Source organism: Cotesia typhae, unplaced genomic scaffold (assembly GCF_013202065.1).
Source record: "Cotesia typhae breed Kobodo isofemale line unplaced genomic scaffold, CoteBio_Ctyphae contig_5, whole genome shotgun sequence".
NCBI classification, from domain to species: Eukaryota; Metazoa; Arthropoda; class Insecta; order Hymenoptera; family Braconidae; genus Cotesia; species Cotesia typhae.
The window spans coordinates 10,508,323-10,530,461 of NW_027423757.1; the positions used below are offsets into that span (position 1 = coordinate 10,508,323).

Consider the following 22,139-nt stretch of genomic DNA (forward strand, 5'->3'; position numbering starts at 1 on the left):
TTTATTTGACAAAAAAAAAGTATTTTTAATTTTTTTTTTATTTCTACATGTCTATTTGTTTTTATTTACTTTTTTACTATAATTTATTTATCAAAAAAATTCTTAAAACTATCAAATATCTTTTAAATTAATTGTGACAACAAAATTAATTGTTTATAATATCATAAATTTTATTTATAAACAAATACATTTAATAATATTAAAACATAAATTGATAAATTTAAAAATCTTACAAATATTTGATTAATAAATATTGAAAGTAAACTTATACAATTAAAACTAAATTAATCTTCAGGCCAAGGTTTTCCTATCCCTTGACTGGCACCCATTCTTGACGGATCTTGGCTGGGATAATGAATGGGGGCAGTTCCAGGAGGGAATATCGGTGTGGCGGCACTGGCAGCAGCAACAGCAGCAGCAGCAGTCGCAATCTGCGACGGGAACAAAAACTGCGGAGCCACTGGAGGCGGTGGAATTATTATCGGAGGCATGATACCGGTAGCACCTTGAAGATTGAAGAAGTTGTTGCCCAAGCTCTCGGGCGGAGGCAGCGGTTTTGGGAGTCCAGGAACAGGCTCCAACATCTCTCGAGTCGCTTCTACGGCAGAAATTGTCTGTCGCCCTTGAGATCTTCCCCATTTAATAATCAATCGTCGGCCTCCTAAGATTAATTTGTTGAACGTGCGCTCGGCAGCCAGTTCTGCAGCTGCTCGTTGGGTGTACTGAATAAAGGCACACTGCTGACGAGGGACCATCGTCACGGAACGAATTTCTCCGTACTGATAGAAGTGATCTCTGAGCTGCTTCTCCGTCAGAATGTCACCGAGACCGCCGATGTAGAGAGTGGTGATAGATTTATCCTCCGGTGGCTCAAGAGTTGGCATAGCAGCTGCCCGGCGCATTAACTTGTCGGCAACCGGGTCATTGACTCCGTAATAACGATCCTTGATATTCTGGTCAGCCAGTGGATCGTCTGGGTCTGTGGGTTTCTCGTGACGGTACGGACACTCTTCGCCACGCTTACATTCTCCTTTCACCCAGAATGAACAAATGTGGGGGCGATTTCGCTTGTAGTAAGGACTTGTTCGGGCCAGCTTCATCAACAAGTCACTTGCTGCTGCTGATTTACCCACTGCTCCTGCTGGACTAGTTGGGTCAATGTTACCTATTTCTTTGTCTATGTTCTGGACGTAGTACTCTTTATTCACTTCGGAACGTGGCAAGTCATCCTTGACCTTGAGCGCTGCATCACGTACCTGGATGGGCAGCCCGTACTCCAAGTCCAGCAAACATGTTTGACAGACATTTTTCAATCTGCTGCACGTCTGGCAAACTTCAGTCTTCTTAAAACGCATTCTTGCTCCAGGACACCATCTGAACACTGTGAAGGGCCGGATACAAATCTTACACTCTTTTCCATATTTTTCCTTGGTCTGTAAATAAATTTAACATTTGATAGTAAAGTTAGCAGTCATTAGATAATTTTTTAATTTTTTTAACCTTCAAAATTTGCTCCAAAAAATAATTTTAAAAAAATTGCATTTTTCATTTTTTAAATTTCTACATGCCAATTTTTTTTATTTATTTTTTTTTTGCTAATTTTTTAATTTTATTTAATAAACAATTTTTTTCTGAAAAATTATTTTTAAAAAATTGAATTTATGATTTTTTTTAATTTCTATGTCAGTATTTTTTGCTCATTCTTTTGCAATATATTTGTTAAAAAATTCTAAAAATTCTTAAATATCTGCTAAATTAATTATTAATTTTTTTTAGAAAATTACTCACCATTCTTATGTAAGGATTATCACCTAAGCATGTCTGGCATAAAATTGGAAATTCCTGGAGAACAAAAAATTACAGTTAATAATAATGAAAAATTTCACGATGAAATAAAATAGTCGAGGTAATAAATAAGAGGTTATACTTACAGCATCTTCCCAATTTTGTCTGTTATATGTATTTGTAGTCTTTGACATCGCCATGATTAATGTTTATAAGTAATTATTTACTTGTTATAGTCAAAAATAATTTTAATTTTTATATTAATTAAATTTCCTAAGCAAGCTTGTAGCTTGTTAATTAAAATATTTATACGTCGAGCTGCGTCGCACTATACAAATAGATTCACTTTTCATTTATGTTGTGTTTTATTCTCTTTTATTATTCTCCTTCCTCTAATCTCCGCCATCTTTATTACGTCACAAGTTAACACGTGATTTGCTTTCTTGATACTAGGTGGCGCGTAATTTTTGTTGCGCCCTCTATTGAAACTGGCGGAATCTTTCAACTTACATCCACATTAAAAATTGTAAAATATAATTTTATTAATTAAATACATTATATTATTGATAAATATTTATTAATATAAAAAAAAAAAAAAAAAAAATAATGAAAATTTTTTTTTCAATCATTTTTTCAATAAACTTAATTTTTATTATTTTTTTTCTCGTTTTCTTTGATTTAATTTATTTGTTAAAAAAAATCTTACAATCATAAAATTTCTGCTGAATTAATTTTCATCTAACTTTAATTTCATAAAGTTGTCTTAATTTAACAAAGGTAAATAAGTAAAATTAATAAATTTATAATTATAGCAGCATTTTAGTTTATTTATGAGGCGTTATCATTTTACAGTATATTCTAAGTAAGTACATATTTTTATGAATTGTTTTTTTAGTAACTTGGTAGTTAAAATGATCTAATTTATCATTTGGTAATTTTCACCAATTAGCCTTGGAAATTCTTGATCAATTTTGCGGTCGCTCAAAAATTCATATCCAATTTTACATGATGAATCCAAGAAACAACTTTCTGCAAATGAAATCAATTTAAAATTTTAATCATTAAATTATATCAAATGATTTTCAAAGAAATTAAAATTAAAAATTACCTTGAGAGCAGCAAATGCCATTGGCGGCACATCTAGCAGTATTATCCCGACACATTGCAAAACCAGAGACACAAGGGTGCGAGTAAAGACTTTCTTTACGACATTTATAAGTTTCTGGGCTTCTGATGAAGCAGCCAATAGACGCTCCACAGCAAATATGAGGTCCAAAACATTGTCCTTGATCTCCAGGTCCACAACTTGAACACTGGAACAATTAATTAATTAATTTAATTACATCTTATTACAAAACTCATAGACTCACCTCTTTTATCAAACTTGGCATTGATAGTAATGGAGATTCTCCGCGTTTTCCTCCTCGTGGGCAGTTAGTAATAAGACACGCGAAACTAGAAGTGATAAAAAAATATACCAGCAGAAATTTATGCATCATTTTTCGATAAAATTTACTATTTTTTTTTTTCTTCTTTTCAGAGCCTTGATAACTATTAGCAGCTCACTAAATTTTTCGTTGCTGCAAATTCGGTGGAAGAAAGTATTCTGTTGAAAACCAAAAGAGCGCCAAGGTTTTTATACATTTCACTACAATTAGTTATTTAAAATTCTAAAAACGTTCACTACAAGAATGCCGGGATCATAACTCACAATAGGGCACTCTCAAGATTATTTTTTTAAGTTTAAAGGCATATAAAGATATTATTTTATGCTCTACGTCATTGTATAATAGCTACGGGATTTACAATAATGAATAACAAACATACAATATATTATTAAAAAATTTTATTTGCTAATCTTTTTCAAATTTAACTTTGAATTTACATTTTTAACTTTCTTATGTAACATCATTTTTGAACCGCTTTCTATTTCTTTTAAACTCCTCTTTTTTTTCTTCACTTTAGAATTGTCATCGCCTTTTTTTTCTCTATTCGTTGTTTTATCTTTCACGTGTCCATTTTCTTTGCCTGTTTCAGTAATTTCTCCTTTTACACCTTTGATTTTTAATTTTTTCTTCTCGGCTTTATTTAAATTACTCTTCTTGGTAAATTGTACTTCATTATGTGTTTCTTCTTCAACTATTTCATCCTCCTCATGTTTTTCTACTTTTTTATTTTTCTTCTTCTTATTCTTCTTCACCTCAATCGTATCTGGACCATTCAATTTTTGTTTTTTATTATTTTTCATTGAATTATTATCACTAGCCTTTCGTTTCTTTGATGATTTAGCTGAAGAGTCATTCACAGTACCAATAATTTCTGGACAGTCTTTACTAACATGATCTAAAAAAGAAATAAATAAAATAATCTAAATTATTAAGATAAAATAATAGATAAATAAAAAAAATTACCTGTCTTATTACATTCAGTGCAATGGCCACTGATTTTGGGTTTTGACCCGCAAAAATGTTTTTCGAGCGCACAACGCTTACATTTTTGACAATGTTTCCAAGTGGGTTTAACACAGCGATTACAAATATTGCAATGCTTGTATCGTCTACCGTCTTCACTTGTACAAGCTTTACATTTTTTACAATGTTTGTTTTCAGCACCGACCCATTTATCGCACCTTTTGCAGTACTTGTATCCATCATCCTCCGAAAGTTTGATCAAATTGAGCGGAATGTTTGTAAAAATACGAACAGGACTTCCAAACTTTCGTCCATTAGACCCAGAACTGAACAAGGTATGATTGTCATAGTCAACTTTATATTCAGCCATTTTTAATTCTTTCAAACCACCATCCACGCCAGCAGGATTTGATTTAAATTGTATGATTGATTTCATAAAATATGGCATAAATAACATTACTTTCAGTTCATCATCTTGAGACAATCCATTCCATTTTTTATGTAAATCGCTGATAGTTTTTATAGTTTGCGACATAGGTTCAACTCTACCACCAAACGGTGGGTCACATACCACATAAATGTCTTTTCCGTTGTTCTGAGTCATGAAATCCTTGAATACAGACTGAGATTCTTTATTAAAAAAGTGATGATTGAACAGATTGTACCAGCAGAAGCTCAGAGGTCCGAAGAAATCATGCTGCAATTAAAAAAATAGTTTTTAAATTTAAATTGATAAAAATAAATTATAAAATAAAAGATACTACTCACAAATCTTCCATCAAAGTCTAGCAAAAGACTAGACAATTTATCCTCATGATTTTGAGAAATATATTCATGAATTCTAGGAGCTCCAGTGCACAAAACATGCTTGGCTCCAAGATTTATCAACAAATCGACAATTTCAGAAGTCGCTTTCTTTGAAAATAAATACTGAGCCTCCTTTTTAGAGTCAGTACGAGGTTTCAAAAGAGTTGTAGGATTGCACATCTGGTCATTGGAGATGTTTTTGATAATTTCATGCTCTGGATGTTTAGAAATTTCATTAACTGAAATTAATTTTTCACACGTATGACAATACGCTCTTCTTTCAGGCTGCTCAGAAAGCAATTCATGGAATCGTATGTAACTCTTCTGGTGATTATACATCTGATTGTATGTTTTAATTTCTGCTTGCCATTTTTTTTTCTCATTTTCTGACAGTTCTCCGTCTTTTTTTAAATAAAATTTACACAGCTTTCGGTCTCGGCAGGCTGAGCAAGCGTAAAAATGTTTAAGATCATCCTTAGAACGCATTGCAAATAATAAAGTTGGTCCTAATAAAAAATAACATTTTTAATAATACTAAAATTGAAAGACCTGGTAATTTTAAAATATATTTAACAAATTAATTATATCAAGAAAAATTTATTTAAATAATTTCATCTTCAAAAATTTTAAAAAATTATAAATGGGATTTTGTTAAAATATTTTTCTAGACCTAGTTTTTTTTTTTTAAATAAAAATCAAAAAATTGTCAAGTCAGCCGACATTTAAAAATTTTTTTTTATTGAAAAAATTGTAATAAAAAAATTTAAAAAAAAATGTCACTTGTAAGAAACTTCAAAAACTATAAATGAAATTTTTTAAAAATAGTTTTTTGTTTTAATTTAATTATTAAAAAAAAAAATTAAATAATTAAAAATGTCAGCTAACTTTAGTATCATTCAATGTCATCATTTTTATTGTGATTATTATCCATTAGCCTAAAATAAAAAATTAATTTATGATAAAATACCGTGAGGACATTTTGGGTGAGTTTTAAGATCACTCCAAAAACATTCAATATTACTTTCTACTTCCATTGTTACAATTTAATAACAATAACCTTTTAAAAATATTTGAGAGCACGTGGATCAACAGAAAACTGACCACATATTTTTTTTTTTTTTCTTACACACTTGTTCAGTTGATAAAAAAGACAGGATTTAAATGGATCGGTACAGAAGGTAACTAATTACTATTAAAAAAATTTTAAACAATTAAATTATTAATTTATATTATCTTTATTTATTTAATATATTAAAATTAATATATTTTCTTTGCCATATTGCCACATGATAAAAATGCATAAAAATGGAATGATAAAAAATCTTCTAAAAATGTATAAAATTTAAAAAATTACATACACTTACAAAAACAAAGTATACATGAACTATAGATGATATTTAAACCCAGCCGACCTTTGGCTTCATTTCCCAAGACTTTTTTTAAGATTATCTGCAAGCTTGTCCATGAATTCAAAAGTCTCAAGATAATCTGACCGCTTAACTTTATCCATACCCTTGATACAAATCGCCAAATCTTTGGTCATAAAGCCCTGTTCGATTGTATCAATGCAGACTTTTTCAAGGGTCTCTGCAAAGTTCTTCAAAGCTTGATTATTATCAAGTTTAGCCCGATGAAGAAGTCCCCGAGTCCAAGCAAAGATAGAAGCAATAGGATTAGTAGAAGTTTCTTTTCCCTGCTGGTACTGGCGGTAGTGTCTGGTGACAGTTCCATGAGCAGCTTCTGCTTCAACAGTCTTGCCATCGGGACACAGCAGCACCGATGTCATCAAACCTAAAGACCCAAAGCCTTGAGCAACCGAGTCAGATTGCACGTCTCCATCATAATTTTTGCACGCCCAAACAAATCCTCCGTTTGATTTCATCGCGTAGGCAACCATGTCATCAATTAAACGATGTTCGTACCAAATATTAGCTGCCTCGTACTTGCTCTTGTACTCAGCTTCGTAAATCTCCTGGAAAATATCTTTGAATCTTCCATCGTACTTCTTGAGAATTGTGTTCTTGGTAGACAAGTACAGAGGGTACTTTCTGGAAAGAGCGTACTCAAATGAACTGTGCGCAAAGTCGCGAATGCTGTCATCAGTGTTGAATTGAGCTTGAGCAACTCCAGCTCCTTTAAATTCATGGACAGTGTGGAGGATTTTATTTCCGTCAGTGCCTGTCCATGATATCTCCAGCTTTCCAGCACCTGGTACCACGAAGTCAGTGGCTCTGTACTGATCTCCGTAGGCGTGTCTGCCAATAATAATCGGCTCGTTCCACCCGGTGACCAGACGCGGTATATTCTTACAGATAATTGCTTCGCGGAATACAGTACCGCCTAAAATGTTCCTGACAGTTCCATTGGGGCTCTTCCACATCTGCTTGAGCTTGAATTCCTCCACTCTCTTCTCATCTGGAGTTATTGTAGCGCACTTAATGCCGACGTTGTACTTTTTGATCGCCTCTGCGCAGTCTATTGTCACTTGGTCTGACGTAGCGTCACGGTGCTCGATACCAAGATCATAGACATGCAGTTCAATGTCCAAGTAGGGAAGGATCAATTTTTCTTTTATTGACTCCCAAATTATGCGAGTCATTTCATCGCCCAAGATGTCCACTACTGGCCCCGCCTGGCAATAAAGATAAATAAAATGTCGTTAGCTTTATCAACATAATAATACACGTCACTTAAAGTAAACAAATGTTGCGTCGTTTTTAGTCAGATGATAATTTGAGATTGTGAATTTTAATATAGATTTATTATTTTATTTTGGCAGTATTATTGTAAATTTTAATGGAATTTTAATAAATTAAAATAAAATAGAGAAAGTATTTACCTTGATTTTAGCCATGGCTACTGAAGTACAGCTGAATGTTCTAACTAACTGTGTAATTGAGCACCGATCAGGACAGCGAAGCAAAGACCTGCGTTGGGATTGCTCTGTGTTCAAAGTCCTCTTGTCAAGGAAAGTATTACTCGAGTGCGATAAGAAGGTTGTCGGGCGAATGAAATTGGTGTTGATCAAGCGGCAACGGAGAAAGACAGACATGACAATTCACTACCTCCACAACCTACTTTGCCGGTGCGACTGTTTCTCTCTTGCTTCAACAAATTGTTGCTTTGCTCATTTTGTCTCTCGTTGTTACGTAGTCAAACCCCCACTTCGCTTCAATGGTAACTGGTTACGTCCCTTTCCTCACTGAAACCGACGATCATCAACACAACACACATACTTTTTAAATTCCTGTAAATATGTCCATTGGAATTAAATTAGAATATTAAAATTACGAGACTTTGATTTCCTATTTAACCTCGTATAGACATTTTTCTAATTACCTATTCACTTATTGACTTATTAATAGCACTAGAATGTTCTCAGTGATAATTGATTGCTATAATAAAATTGATAAGTTTTAATTTTATCAATTATCAATTTTTTTTTTTAATTTTAAAATCTTACCAACTTGTGAAATTCTCATTTTTATTGTTATTGATAACAATAATAATAATATTTTTCAAGTAATTATTATTTCTTAATCACTTCCATTCATTATTTTGCAATTACATATTTTAACCTTGACCTAAAAAATATAAAAACAATTAATCAATTTAATTCATATTTTTATGAAAATAAAAAAATTAAATAACGGGATATATCTTCAGATTATTTTATTTGTAATATTTATTGACATTTTAATTTATTCCATTGATAAAACTGGGTCACAATTTTTTTTCCCACAGATTCAAAATAACTCGCGCCATTTTATTTAAATGTCTGACAGATGGCAGGTCAGTCGCGATAAAACTGAAGTTAGCTACAATACTAAAGTAAGTCGACGTTTTTAATTTTTTGATTCCTTTTCATTTATTAAATTATAACAAAAAAATATTTTTTAAAAATTGCATGTGTAATTTTTTAAATTTTCTACACGTGAAATTTTTTTTTAATAATTTTGCAATAAAATAAATTATCAAAGTTTTTTAATGTCGGATAACTTAATTTTCATAAGTTAGCTGTCAATTTAAAAAATTTTTTTAACAAATCAATTGCAATAAAAAAATGCTTCTAAAAATTTTCACTTGTAATTTTTATTAATTTTCACATGTGGAATTTTTTAATTAATTTTTTTTGTAATAATTTAATTGCTAAAAAAATTTTTAATATCTGTTAACTTCAGTGGGATAGTCGCGAATATTTCCAATGGCGCTGTGATTGAATTAAAGCGACATTTTCATGAATGATACGACAAAGAGAAGCTGTCAAACTATTGAAGAATGTTTTAGCAATAAATTAAAAAAAAAAAAACAACATTTTTTCCACCCACTAATTCCCAAGTGCTTTGTGCAATACTTGTACGTACTGGTACGTAGGTAATTTGTATGTGTTTCCATCTGTCACTGAGATTGGCACGTACAAAACTTATATTATATGATCAACATTTTTTTTTCAACAATAAGTCATTTGTGTGTTGAAACGTATGTCGTCTTTTCACGTTGAACTTACAACAATTGGAGCGTTTATTAACCTGAAAAATTTATTAATTCCAGGTCAGGAGAAAAGTAAAAATTTATCTAAAATGAATGTATAAAATTCTATGAGAAGAACTAATCTGTCAAATTTGAATGTTTTCGAGTGATATTAAGGACTATCAAGAGCATACGACGTTAGAAATGGTGAGTTGAAGATTTGTGTAATTGAAGAAAATGAAATATCGCGGGGATGTGTCAAATTGATCTATCTATAAATACACGTACCCATGATACGTGATGCATGAATGCGCTATCATATCCATGGTCAAGGTAATTCAATCTACATGATACACTTAACCACATTTACATCATGATATACTTGTAAAAAAAAATGATTGAGGATAAGGGACATTTAAAATACCAGTAATCAGCTGAGTAACTTTTTTTTAATCTGTTAAAATTGAGTTTTAATTAATTTAGGTAGTATTTTCTGATAATGCCAGTCAAGATATCAATTGATTTTGATGATACTAAAGTTAACCGACGTTTTGAATTTCTTTGATTTTTTTTTTTAATAATTAAATAAAACAAAAAAATATTTTTTAAAAATTGCACTAACTGTTTTTAAAGTTTTTTACAAATGACAATTTTTTTTTCTTCTTTTTTTGTTGTTATTTTTTCAATTAAAAAAATTTTTTTAATTTTTTAATTTCGGCTAACTTAATTTTGATGAAAATGAAATTAGCAGACAGCTGACAATTTTTTTTTTTTTTTTTTTTTTTTTTTTTAAATAAAATTAGTACGAAAAAATTCCACATGCAAAAATTTGAAAAACTTTACGTGCAATTTTTAAAAAATATTTTTTTATTGGTAATTCGAATAATAAAAAAAAAAAAATTAAATTTTTTCGCTGTCGGCTAATATTAGTTTAATTAACTTTGAGGGTATCATAATTGCGAATCGAAATATTTAACCGATATTGAATGACAATTGACATGTGCAGATGGTCTGGTCAAGATTTATAATAATAACAATATCAATTAATGTATTTAACACAAACAATAATACATAATTCTTCTAGTTAATCTGGATAAGATTTTTATCTGTTTGTCATATCTTAATAAGCTACGTAGCCAATTGAATATTTATTAAATGGAATAGTATTATTTGATATGCTCTCGGTTGTTGACTTGGTTTGACAATTATTTAATTTAAAAATTAGCCGTTAGATGTGTCACGCTGTAAAAATAAAATTCTTTGTCCCTATCTGTAAACTAGATCAAGGAAATGATATGGAGAAGTTTCCATTGAAAGGTACATCATCGCTGAGTAATTTTAGTCATAATATTGCTGTTTCTTCTGCTGTTTTGGGTACGACCTACAACTCTGTTTCAGCTGCTCAGGTAACTAGTGTAATTTAAATGTACAATGAAATTATTTATGAGACAATTGATGATTGCTGTAATAAATTATACTAGACGTCTAAATACTTGCTATGCTTCTGTATTTTTCCTAGTGACCTAACTTAGACAAACATTTATGTAACTCCTATTCCAGAATTAAACTGTCTGAAGAAACTATTTATTTACCTAAACTACTAAGGATTGAGGTGTATTTAAATTAAGTTGGACTACTAAAAAACAAAAAAAAAAATAAAATAACAATTTTATTTAATGATATAAATAATAATAAAATAACACCACGTATCTCGAATTAAAATTGACTAAAAACCGCTCGAGTGCTGGGGATATCAGCAGTCAGCGGTTAATACCAGAAGTAAGAATAAACACCTGTATAATTTTTTTAGACAACGCATTTATTATTTTATTGTTATGTTTATTATTTTCAGATATTTTTTTAAACACTAGATTATTGTTTTCATTGCTGATAATATGTATTATTATTATTTCTTCAATTTCTTTTTTTCTTATATTGATAATGACCCTCTGCACGCTTTCTCACCTACAAAAATATGTTTATTTAAGATTGGCTGGTTTGTTTTAATTTACGTACTTGCATGCTGTAATTACGTACAATTGTAAATATTATTTCATTGAAAAAAAATTTTTTTTTATTGAATTTTATTAAAAAAAATGATGATTTATTTTTTAGACAACGAATGGTCTTGATGGTAATGGTGACGCTCGGCTGAGAAGCAGTGCTTTAAATCGTGCTGGAAGCTTGAGCAGCGAAGACGATATGGATGATCAGAGTCATCAAGCTAGTTCCAACACTGGAAACAATGCTTATCTAGAACGTAGCTTACGTTTAGATGATGCCTCATCTCATTGTAAGTATTAATTAATATTTATGGCTATCCGGGAAATAAAATTTTTCTTATTTTCTGAATAATATAGATAATTAATATTTAATTTATTGATTTATCCCATTTGTTGAACAGTTTCGGCAGAAGCAGATGACATCCCAGGAATTGGCCAATATGAGGATTTTCATACGATCGATTGGCAGCGAGATATTGCACGAGATCGGATGCGACATCGGTATATCATAAAGAAAAAACACGATTCTATTTGGGACCTTGTTAAGGGAGCCCACGACGCATGGTCTGGATGGCTGTGTGTTCTTTTAGTCGGCTTATTTACTGGAGTCGCTGCTGGTGTTGTTGATATTGGAGCATCCTGGATGACTGACCTTAAATTCGGTATATGTCCCGGTGCTTTCTGGTTAAATAAAGAGCAATGTTGCTGGAGTTACAGTGATTCGATTTTTGATGATGGCAATTGTTCCCAGGTATTTAAATTATAAAGAAAAAAATAACTTTCAACAGAGAAAAAATTTTTATTTATTTTTATTTTTAGTGGATGGAGTGGGCTGAAATTTTCGGCCAGTCAAAAGAAGGCGCAGGACATTATATAGTTTCTTATTTCTTTTATATAGCGTGGGCTTTACTATTTGCATCACTATCTGCATCTCTTGTCAGGATGTTTGCTCCTTATGCATGTGGTTCTGGTATTCCAGAGGTTTGTAATTTTATCTATACCTAAATGAACTATAATTTCAATAAATAAAATATTTTTTAAATTCTAATTAATATATTTACAGATAAAAACAATACTCAGTGGTTTTATTATTCGTGGATACTTGGGTAAATGGACGCTGATAATCAAGTCAGTTGGTCTAATCCTTTCAGTATCTGCTGGATTGAGTTTGGGTAAAGAAGGCCCAATGGTTCACATTGCGTGTTGTATAGGAAATATATTTTCTTACTTATTTCCAAAGTACGGAAGAAATGAGGCTAAGAAGAGAGAAATTTTGTCAGCCGCTGCAGCTGCCGGTGTTTCTGTTGCTTTTGGAGCGCCGATTGGTGGTGTACTTTTCAGTCTTGAAGAAGTAAGACAATTATTAATATTTTAATATTTAATAATTAATAATTAATATCATAATTTTTAGGTGAGTTATTACTTTCCTCTGAAAACATTATGGCGATCGTTCTTTTGTGCCTTAATAGCAGCTTTCGTATTACGTTCAATTAATCCATTTGGCAACGAACACTCGGTATTATTTTACGTCGAGTACAATAAACCCTGGATATTTTTTGAATTAATACCATTTGTAATGCTTGGAATTATTGGAGTAAGTTATTATTACTGTACTAATTTTAAACCATAAATTATTAAATATATCATATTTCAGGGAGTAATTGCAGCATTATTCATCAAAGCGAACTTATTTTGGTGTCGCTATCGAAAAACGTCAAAGCTTGGTCAATATCCAGTCACTGAAGTTTTAGTTGTAACTGTAATAACAGCAGTGATTGCATTTCCAAACCCGTATACAAAAATGAGTACGAGTCAATTGATATACTTACTATTCAGAAAATGTGGTGTATCAAATAGTGACATGCTGTGGTAAGCAAAATATTTTTTTGATAATTTAGTAATCAAGTTCGACTCATAGTTAATTTAATATGAAAAAAAAAAAAAAAAAAAAAAAAAAAAAAAAAAATTTTCAGTGACTATCAGCGAAATTTTACAAATTTCAATTCAACAATTGAAACTGCTGGAGCTGAACCAGGAGTTTACAAAGCCGTATGGTTTTTAGTACTGACATTAATAATGAAACTAGTCATGACAATATTCACATTTGGTATTAAAGTACCATGTGGATTATTCATACCGTCATTATGTCTTGGAGCAATTGTCGGACGAATTGTTGGTATTGGAATGGAACAACTCGCATATAATTATCCTCATATTTGGATGTTTAGCGAAGAGTGTACTATCGGCACTGATTGTATAACACCTGGTTTATATGCTATGGTTGGTGCAGCAGCTGTACTGGGAGGTGTTACACGTATGACAGTGTCTCTCGTTGTAATAATGTTTGAATTGACCGGTGGAGTAAGATATATTGTTCCACTAATGGCAGCTGCTATGGCTAGTAAATGGGTTGGCGATGCGCTCGGTAAACAGGGAATATATGACGCGCATATTGGACTCAATGGATACCCATTTTTGGACAGCAAAGACGAATTTCAGCATACAACACTTGCTGCTGATGTTATGCAGCCCAAGTGAGTTTTAATTTAATTTTTTTAAATAAATGAAAAAAAAAAAATTATTTTTTTGGTCTACTACATTCTGATTTGGTTTTTGGAAAAATTACTATATTAATTTATTTATTTGCAGGCGTAATGAAACATTACACGTATTAACTCAAGATTCAATGACCGTCGAGGACGTAGAGAATCTTTTAAAAGAAACTGAACATAATGGATTCCCTGTAATAGTATCCAAAGAGTCACAGTATCTTGTGGGTTTCGTTTTACGGCGTGATTTAAATCTAGCTATCGCCAATGCTAAAAAAATAATGGACGGTATAACGAGGCAGTCATTAGTTATCTTTACTAGTGGTAATAATTTACCAGTTCATACATCAACGCCTTTGAAATTGAAGAAAATACTAGATATGGCGCCTATTACTATTACTGATCAAACTCCGATGGAAACAGTCGTTGATATGTTTAGAAAATTAGGTCTACGTCAAACACTTGTAACTCACAATGGGTAAGTATTTAATACTATTAACAATGATTGTATTAGTCATTAAAATAATACTGATTTAAATTATTACAGACGACTATTGGGAGTGATTACGAAAAAAGATGTTTTACGACACGTGAAACAGCTAGATGACGAAGACCCCAATTCAGTTTTATTTAATTAAAACTTATCTTTACCTCATAAAATCATTTTGCATGTAAAAAAGGAACAAATTTTTTAAATCTCTATTTTTTTCATCGTTACATCACACTTCTAGGAAATATTACTTCCTTAAGATTTCATTTTTTTTTTTTTTTTTTTTTTTTTTTTTTTTTTTATATTTATTTCATACTAAAGTCATCTATTGATTATTAATGACATAAATATATAGCGATGATATTAATTAATTAATTAATTAATTAGTTAGTTACTTTAAAATCATATGAACAAGTATTCTGCAGTAATTATTATTTAATTAAAAAATCACGAGAGCTAGAAATTTATACTTTTAGACACTATGAGCTATGAAACAATTTCGTCCAACTTGATCAATTTATTAGGCGTTATTCATGACTACAATTATATAGATATGATAAAGTAATTAATGAGTGTACAGGTGTGCTCGCAATTCAAAAGTAAACATACATTTTTTCTTCATTATTATTAATATTATTATTCTTCATGTTATACTAATTATAAATAATTAAATATTAATTGCGTATTCTATTGTAATATTTGGAAAACTGTACATAATAATTACAACAAAAATTGTCCATTAAATAAATATAATATTAAATCATACATTGATTTTTTTCTGTCATAATTATGACAGAGTATTGACATTAATACAAAGCAAATAATACTTCAGTACTGATTTTTTTAAAATTAAATTTGATTTGTTACAAAAATTAAAAAAGTCAACTTTTGTCAGCTGACTTCAGTATCATGCATTTATTTGAAAACCCGCCAAAAAGTATAATACTGAAGTTAGCCGTCAGCTGTCAATTTAAAAAATTTTTTTAACAAATCAATTACAATAAAAAAGTGTTTCTAAAGATTTTCACTTGTAATTTTTATTAATTTTCACATGTGAAATTTTTTAATAATAATTTAATTGCCATAAAATTTTTAAAATATTTTTTATGTCTGTCAACTTCAGTGTCATCAAAAATTAGTGACTCTCCCATTGCAACATCGACTTCTCGCTATCGAGTAGCGACAATCGATAGTGAATGTAGGTGTTGGTGTGTTGGGGCAGGGACGCAGTTGTGTTGGGTGTTGGATAGAATTGAAGTAGAATATTCAGCCTAGCATAAAGTAAACCAGCAATATCCAGTGTGTCATTGATGCACATTATAGTTACATAGTAAATGATCGCGAGAATGTGTTGTGATGTTCCTGTTTGTTGATGATAAATTACTCACTCGGTGTAGATGCTTTTTGGTGAGTTGAGTGATTAATTTTTGTTTAATAAATATAAAAACTAAAAACTAAAAAATATTTTTTATTCACCAGCCACACGGGACGATTTGAAAGGTTATAAAATAAGTGTTAGCGGTTTTTATAAAATACTGTTACCCGACGGTGTCCCAGGATGTCCTCGTTGTCATTTAAATTAACCAGAATTTATGCATCACATTTTTCACTATTACATATGTCTACATCATACACAACGAGTTTAATATTTATATTACCTAAACAGTAAATTATCCATTACTATAACAGCTATTGGGTTGTTTTTATATAAATTAAATTTATAAAATTTTATTGGACGCCATCAACCAACGACAACTTAACCTTTTCTAACCCACGGAATTCTTTTCTCAGTAAATCGGCTCATATTTCTGCGATACTAACATTTTTTTTAATTCACACTATTTCTCATCTTCATCATCATCATCATTATCATTATTATGATTGATTTCACAGTTTAAATTACAACCTCAAATTAAATCTAGCTGTGAAACAGCAACTACTATTTTTTTTTTGACTTAATAAAATTAAAAAATACGTTACGGTGAATAAAATTATATAAACGAGTAAATTAATCATATTATACAGTCTTATATCAATTAAGTGTATAAATATAAATAATAATGATGTAATATATTAATTATAATAATTGTTACTGATATAGGTGAAGTGTGTATAGATAAATTGGTGAGCCGGCAGGCAAGATGGGCAAACTCTTGTCAAAAATATTTGGCAACAAGGAGATGCGCATCCTTATGTTGGGATTAGACGCAGCTGGAAAAACTAGTATCCTTTTTACATAATTAAATAATTAAATAAATATATAAATTAACATTTTTAATCAATTTTATTCCTTAATAATTATTATCAGCAATATTATATAAACTTAAATTTGGACAGTCTGTCACAACAATACCAACAGTAGGATTTAATGTCGAAACAGTAACATACAGAAATGTTAAATTCAATGTTTGGGTAAGTTTATTGTGAATTTAATTTATTATGAGTTTAAAATTATGATAATGATGGTTATAATAATAATAATAATAATAATAATAATAATAATAATAATAATAATAATTTAAAACAAATAATTGTAGGACGTGGGCGGTCAAGATAAAATACGCCCGCTTTGGCGTCATTATTATACCGGAACACAAGGACTTATTTTTGTAGTGGATTGTGCAGATCGTGATCGAATTGACGAGGCTCGTCAAGAATTGCATCGAATTATCAACGATAGAGAAATGCGTGACGCTATTATATTAGTATTTGCCAATAAGCAAGATCTTCCTAATGGTAATAAATATTTTTTATTTCAATTAGATTAATTTAAAAAACATTACTATCAATCTATGAAGAGTACACGTAAAAAAGTAAACTGTAAAATTTACTCGGATTCCGGTTGATTTATATAGTTTGAAACAGTATTGCGGACATCGGGGTGGCACAAATTTAAATATTACAAAACTTAATGTAGAAAGTGTAAAAGCCACCACAATTTATAATTTATTATCGAAAATGTGATTAGTACACGGAAAGAACAAGATGTCACTGGATATCATCCCAGATTATACTCAGTGATATCTGGATTATACTCATTATAATCTAGATTATACTACGTGATATCTGGATTATACTAGCTACTATCTGAAATTTTTTTTTCTCTCGAGGTACGAAATGATGAATATCAAAGTCAAAATTTTTAATTATTATACTTTAAATATTATAAAGTGATTGTTAATATCTCAATTTTACTTTTTAAAATGGCAATTTATTCCAGTCGATCATTACTTATTATAAATCGATTATTATTTACTAGTTTACTTTTTTTCCGTGTAAAAATTAATAGATCAACCGTTTAATATAAATTTTAAACGTTTGTGGAAAGTAAAACGGAAAAGTTATCGCTAGCTCCGTTTTAAGAGTCATTTCAAGCTGATGAAAGTGAAAGTAATTAGCGAGTAGTTAGTTTATAATTAGTAAGAAAGTAGTTAATTATTAGATAATGCATTAAATGGAATTTAAATTATGTTGTAGCAATGAAGCCACACGAAATACAAGAGAAACTGGGCTTAACGAGAATACGAGATAGAAATTGGTATGTTCAGCCGTCATGTGCCACGACGGGGGATGGACTTTACGAAGGCCTTACTTGGTTGACTAGTAATCATAAATTATGAATAATTAGTTAGTCTTTATTCCTCGTGGTTAATAAAAAAAAAAAAAAAAAAAAAAAAAAAAAAACTAAAAAAAAACTAAAAAAACTAAAAAAGATAATGATAAAGAAAAATAATAAGTAAAGTAATAACTACTACAGCAACAACATATACAACACGCCTGCCATGTGATTTTACCTTATGCCAACAATGTTGAGACTCATTACTTACTTACGAACGTGATGGAATGTGAATCTAATGTACAATGGCTTGTTTCAATAATATATGTATAGAGAAAGAGAGTTTAAGAATAAGAGGGAGAAAAAGGAGAGAGTGGGTTTAGTTGTTAGATAGACATCCCCATTCACACGGTCTATCGTTCAACAATGAGCTACCAATGTCTCTCTTATCAAAATTACCGGTTCTATCTCTTATTATTATTATTTTTTATTTTATTATTTCGTTGTATAATTATACCCGAGGTTTATCAAAGATAATGATTTTTGTTCTAAAAAATAATTATTATATAAAAATTCAAAAAAAAAAAAAAAAAAAAAAAAAAAAAAAAACAATCGGAACAAATTTAATGGCAAAAAAACACTTGATAAAATCTGTAACTTCATTTATGAACGTTATAAAAAATTTTTTTTATTGTAAAATAGTTTAATACAATTTTTGCAATATCAATTTGTAGCTTTTGCAGGTTCAATTGATTTAAAAGATATTTTTTTATTATTTAAAAATTATATTTATATATAAAAAAAAAAAATAATATCCTTTATTGGCAGTACTTGTAATTTTTTTAAATATGTATTACGATGTTCACAAGTTAAAGCCAGTTTGAAAAAAAAAAAAAAAATTTACAATTATATATAAATAAAAATATTGATTTAATTGCGATTATATTATTAAATATTTTTTAAAAATTAGCAAGAGCTTTGTTCTGCGCTAAAGTTAGTAACAATGAGATGTAAAAATTTATTGCTTCTTGCAAACGTTATTTACGTTTTAGTTTTAAGTAATAATTATTAAAAATCATTTATAGCAATTTAAATAAATACCAACAACGGAATTTATTTATTTAATTATTAAATGATACTGTGGCTTATTGTCAATCAATTTATATTAATAATAATAATTATGATGAATCGATTTAAAAAAAAAAATAAATCGCCACTAAATTTAATTTATAAAAGCTAAATGAAATTATAAAGCTTAATTAAAATAGTTTTTTTTTATGAAATAGTAAATTTAAATAAAATACAACGGCGCGACGATTTAGTTATAATGGATAAAAAAATTTCTGCAAATAATTGAATTGAATTATCATTATTATTACTATTATAATTATAATTATTATGTATGTCTAACGCTCAAGATGTTTTTAATTGCTAAAAATATAAAAATATTGAATCTTTTTTATTCAATTGTCAGCAGAATTTTTTTTCCCACTTTATTTTTTTTTTTGTACATGTCATAACAGCTAAAGAAAATTAACGAGCACATGAGCAAAATCACAAGCGACGTTAAATGAACATAACAAGAAAAAAAAATATTTTATTATTATTATTATTATTATTACGATTATTTTTGATCAATATATGAGTGTTCATATTAAGTAGGAATTAAATAAATTGAATTATATAGGGAGCGGATACGTATCTTCTTTGATGTTGCCAAAGCAACGTTGCAATTGCATTCCGTAGTATAAAAGTAAAAAAAAAAAATTAAACCATTTTTAGACGGTCATTCATCGAAAACATTCACTGAATTATAAAATAATTCCAATATTTTTTATTATTAATAAAATAATAATTATTAATAAATGTTGCCAATTGAAATAAATGATTAATCAAATATTTAAAATTGTGCTTTTGTGAACAATATCGTACAATTATAAATTTTCAGACTAATTGTTTTACAGAGAATAAATAAAATTAATAATAATAAATATTAATATTTTGTAACTAACAATTCAGTATTGCTTTTGAAATTAGTCGACAGTTAGTTAATGTTAAAATGTAAATTTTAATCCATTTTTGTGGTCAATTTATACGATCCCTCAATATTATACTTATAATTAATGAAAAAAGTAAAAAAAAAAAAAAAGAACAAGTGTACTGTATAGTAACGACTGAAAACTTATCTTTACGTTCTATGTAAATTATATTTTAGTTCACTGTTTGTAATTTAAAAAAAAGCAACCCGTCGAAAATTTTCATTATTTTTCGTACTATAACACTTTTATTATTACTATTATTATTATCATTACTATTATTCTTATATTTTACATATATATATCTTTCTACTTTTGTTTTATTTTTCTCACACGTTCATCTAGTTTCTTTTTTACTTTACTAAAAAATCATGAATCAATAACAGACGGACCATCGTGTATTATGTGTAATCGCGATATTTAATGTCACTATTTTCGATAAATCAATAAAAAAAAAAAAAGAAATAAAGAAAACAATAAATAACAAAATTTTTAAATTACTGTGTTGTATTTTTTTGTATGTATTTATGTGATAATTGATAATGATAATGATAACAGAATCAAAGGTAACAAGATACTCGGATAAAGATTTTTAAAATCCGAGACAAAAGCGTAAAGTCCAATCAATAAAAAATAATTGGCAGTGTAAAGTTTTTTTTTTTTTTTTTTATTCATCAATTTATCTAATTGATAACTGAAACTAAAAGTTTATTTGATTTCATCTATTTTGTTTGAAAACCAAGTGAAAAAAAAAAAAAAAAACTGATGAATAAATAAAAATATAAAAGTTAAATTGCATTAAATGGGATTCAATTTAAAACTCAATCCAGTCTGTACGAGTAGGATTTATAAGATTGTATAAGACAATTTGTCCAGCAAATAATATTTTTTTTTTTTTTTTTTTTTTATTCAATCAGTATCTATACAAGAGAGATCGTTTATAATGAAATAAATTCAATGAAATTTAGTTTAAATACCCAAGTATAAATCCGTGCGGGCATATAATACGTAACCATGGGTCAGGGTTACTCCAAGGTTTCCACCCATTTTTCCGGCCTCCCTTCCGCTACTTTACAACGCATTCATCGTCTCTCTAGGCTTGTTTATCGTACCCGGATCTGTATACACTGAATGGCCAACTCAAATAAATAAAAAAGAAAAACAATATTAAAAAATACAAGATAAAAAACCGCGAGCAATCAATCACAGGAGAAAAAAAAAATAGAAGAAATAAAAAAAAAAGAAGCGATATATACTGTAGATATTATCGTGCATAAAAAAAAGAATATAAAATAAAATAAATTGTAAATAAAAAATTTAGCCGTGTCACTCTTATCCGGCGGAGATCCTTTTTTTATTTTTCTCCTAGAAAAGTACATTATGTCATCGTGGGCGACCGGAAACTACCAAGAAAAATAAGAATAAGAAGAAGATATCTATGTGCCAAGTTCCCGTATGCTGGGTACAGGAGGTCGAGTATGTGCCAAAAGTTTTTGAGCGATCGGACGGGATAGGACGCCAGTACATGCATCCCTAGTTAAAGTCCGGTATTATACCAGCACAGTCTACTGGCATCCTCCCTGAGTATAAGTAATGTCTGGTCATGGGATTGGGTACAGAGTTTTGGGTACAACGGCATACTCTCTCCTCTTATACAGGCACAAGACCCGGTGCGCTATGTAAAGTGATAAAAAAGTTGGCTGATGTAATAAAAATCGATTCAGCAGATAGATACCGAGCAATTGGTCACGCGTAATGCCAAAGGCTTATGACCCATGTTATGCGAGTATACTTTCAGCTCTGCTGTAATAATATATATCATTATCATTATTTTTATAATAAATAGGAGCTGGGTGGAGCGAATGGGTAGTTTAGCGAGAAATGAATTTTTTAGAGCTTAGATACAAGTTGTCTGATTTTCCTTTCATTTATAGTGGATTAAAACACACTTGATAATAAATGATAAAGTAACTTTTACTTATAATTAATTTATTTCTTCCTTACAGAATTTTTTGAAAAATAATTTATTACT

At 29.5% G+C, this 22,139-nt stretch overlaps 6 protein-coding genes across 12 annotated transcripts; 2 read left to right on the forward strand and 4 right to left on the reverse strand.

Moving 5' to 3' along the window:
• Positions 1-145: 145 nt before the first annotated feature.
• LOC141530486 (pre-mRNA-splicing factor RBM22) lies at positions 146-2,181 on the reverse strand. Its single transcript, XM_074247611.1, has 3 exons — positions 1,932-2,181; positions 1,789-1,842; positions 146-1,433 (listed from the first exon to the last, which is right to left on the reverse strand). The coding sequence occupies exons 1-3, from the start codon at positions 1,983-1,985 to the stop codon at positions 285-287; spliced, it is 1,257 nt and encodes a 418-aa protein (XP_074103712.1). The 5' UTR covers positions 1,986-2,181; the 3' UTR covers positions 146-284.
• Positions 2,182-2,605: 424 nt separating this feature from the next.
• LOC141531282 (neurophysin 1-like) lies at positions 2,606-3,600 on the reverse strand. Its single transcript, XM_074248995.1, has 3 exons — positions 3,156-3,600; positions 2,894-3,098; positions 2,606-2,814 (listed from the first exon to the last, which is right to left on the reverse strand). The coding sequence occupies exons 1-3, from the start codon at positions 3,282-3,284 to the stop codon at positions 2,702-2,704; spliced, it is 447 nt and encodes a 148-aa protein (XP_074105096.1). The 5' UTR covers positions 3,285-3,600; the 3' UTR covers positions 2,606-2,701.
• A 16-nt stretch (positions 3,601-3,616) lies between these two features.
• LOC141531279 (rRNA N(6)-adenosine-methyltransferase ZCCHC4) lies at positions 3,617-6,113 on the reverse strand. The gene is made up of 4 exons (XM_074248991.1): positions 5,971-6,113; positions 4,965-5,509; positions 4,197-4,893; positions 3,617-4,128 (listed from the first exon to the last, which is right to left on the reverse strand). The coding sequence occupies exons 1-4, from the start codon at positions 6,035-6,037 to the stop codon at positions 3,632-3,634; spliced, it is 1,806 nt and encodes a 601-aa protein (XP_074105092.1). The 5' UTR covers positions 6,038-6,113; the 3' UTR covers positions 3,617-3,631.
• A 106-nt stretch (positions 6,114-6,219) lies between these two features.
• Idh (isocitrate dehydrogenase [NADP] cytoplasmic) lies at positions 6,220-8,054 on the reverse strand. Its single transcript, XM_074248992.1, has 2 exons — positions 7,843-8,054; positions 6,220-7,635 (listed from the first exon to the last, which is right to left on the reverse strand). Exons 1-2 carry the CDS (start codon positions 7,855-7,857, stop codon positions 6,424-6,426), a joined length of 1,227 nt encoding a protein of 408 aa, XP_074105093.1. The 5' UTR covers positions 7,858-8,054; the 3' UTR covers positions 6,220-6,423.
• A 1,272-nt stretch (positions 8,055-9,326) lies between these two features.
• On the forward strand, positions 9,327-15,280 carry Clc-c (chloride channel protein 3). Of its 6 annotated transcripts, XM_074248989.1 has the most exons (12): positions 10,764-10,879; positions 11,034-11,252; positions 11,326-11,514; positions 11,589-11,766; positions 11,878-12,227; positions 12,296-12,457; positions 12,540-12,827; positions 12,888-13,070; positions 13,131-13,345; positions 13,450-14,010; positions 14,126-14,503; positions 14,573-15,280. In XM_074248989.1, the coding sequence occupies exons 4-12, from the start codon at positions 11,676-11,678 to the stop codon at positions 14,661-14,663; spliced, it is 2,319 nt and encodes a 772-aa protein (XP_074105090.1). In that variant the 5' UTR covers positions 10,764-10,879; positions 11,034-11,252; positions 11,326-11,514; positions 11,589-11,675; the 3' UTR covers positions 14,664-15,280. The 6 variants fall into 6 exon arrangements, with proteins under 6 accessions (XP_074105087.1, XP_074105088.1, XP_074105086.1 ...); XM_074248986.1 differs by lacking the exons at positions 10,764-10,879; positions 11,034-11,252; positions 11,326-11,514 and adding exons at positions 9,327-9,482; positions 9,555-9,680; XM_074248987.1 differs by lacking the exons at positions 10,764-10,879; positions 11,034-11,252; positions 11,326-11,514 and adding exons at positions 9,346-9,369; positions 9,555-9,680.
• Positions 15,281-15,766: 486 nt separating this feature from the next.
• On the forward strand, positions 15,767-20,607 carry Arf51f (ADP-ribosylation factor 6). 2 transcript variants are annotated; one of them, XM_074248994.1, is made up of 6 exons: positions 15,780-15,922; positions 15,995-16,015; positions 16,617-16,738; positions 16,824-16,927; positions 17,053-17,251; positions 17,993-20,607. In XM_074248994.1, the coding sequence occupies exons 3-6, from the start codon at positions 16,657-16,659 to the stop codon at positions 18,133-18,135; spliced, it is 528 nt and encodes a 175-aa protein (XP_074105095.1). In that variant the 5' UTR covers positions 15,780-15,922; positions 15,995-16,015; positions 16,617-16,656; the 3' UTR covers positions 18,136-20,607. The 2 variants fall into 2 exon arrangements, with proteins under 2 accessions (XP_074105094.1, XP_074105095.1); XM_074248993.1 differs by lacking the exon at positions 15,995-16,015 and having other exon boundaries at positions 15,767-15,922.
• Positions 20,608-22,139: the final 1,532 nt, after the last annotated feature.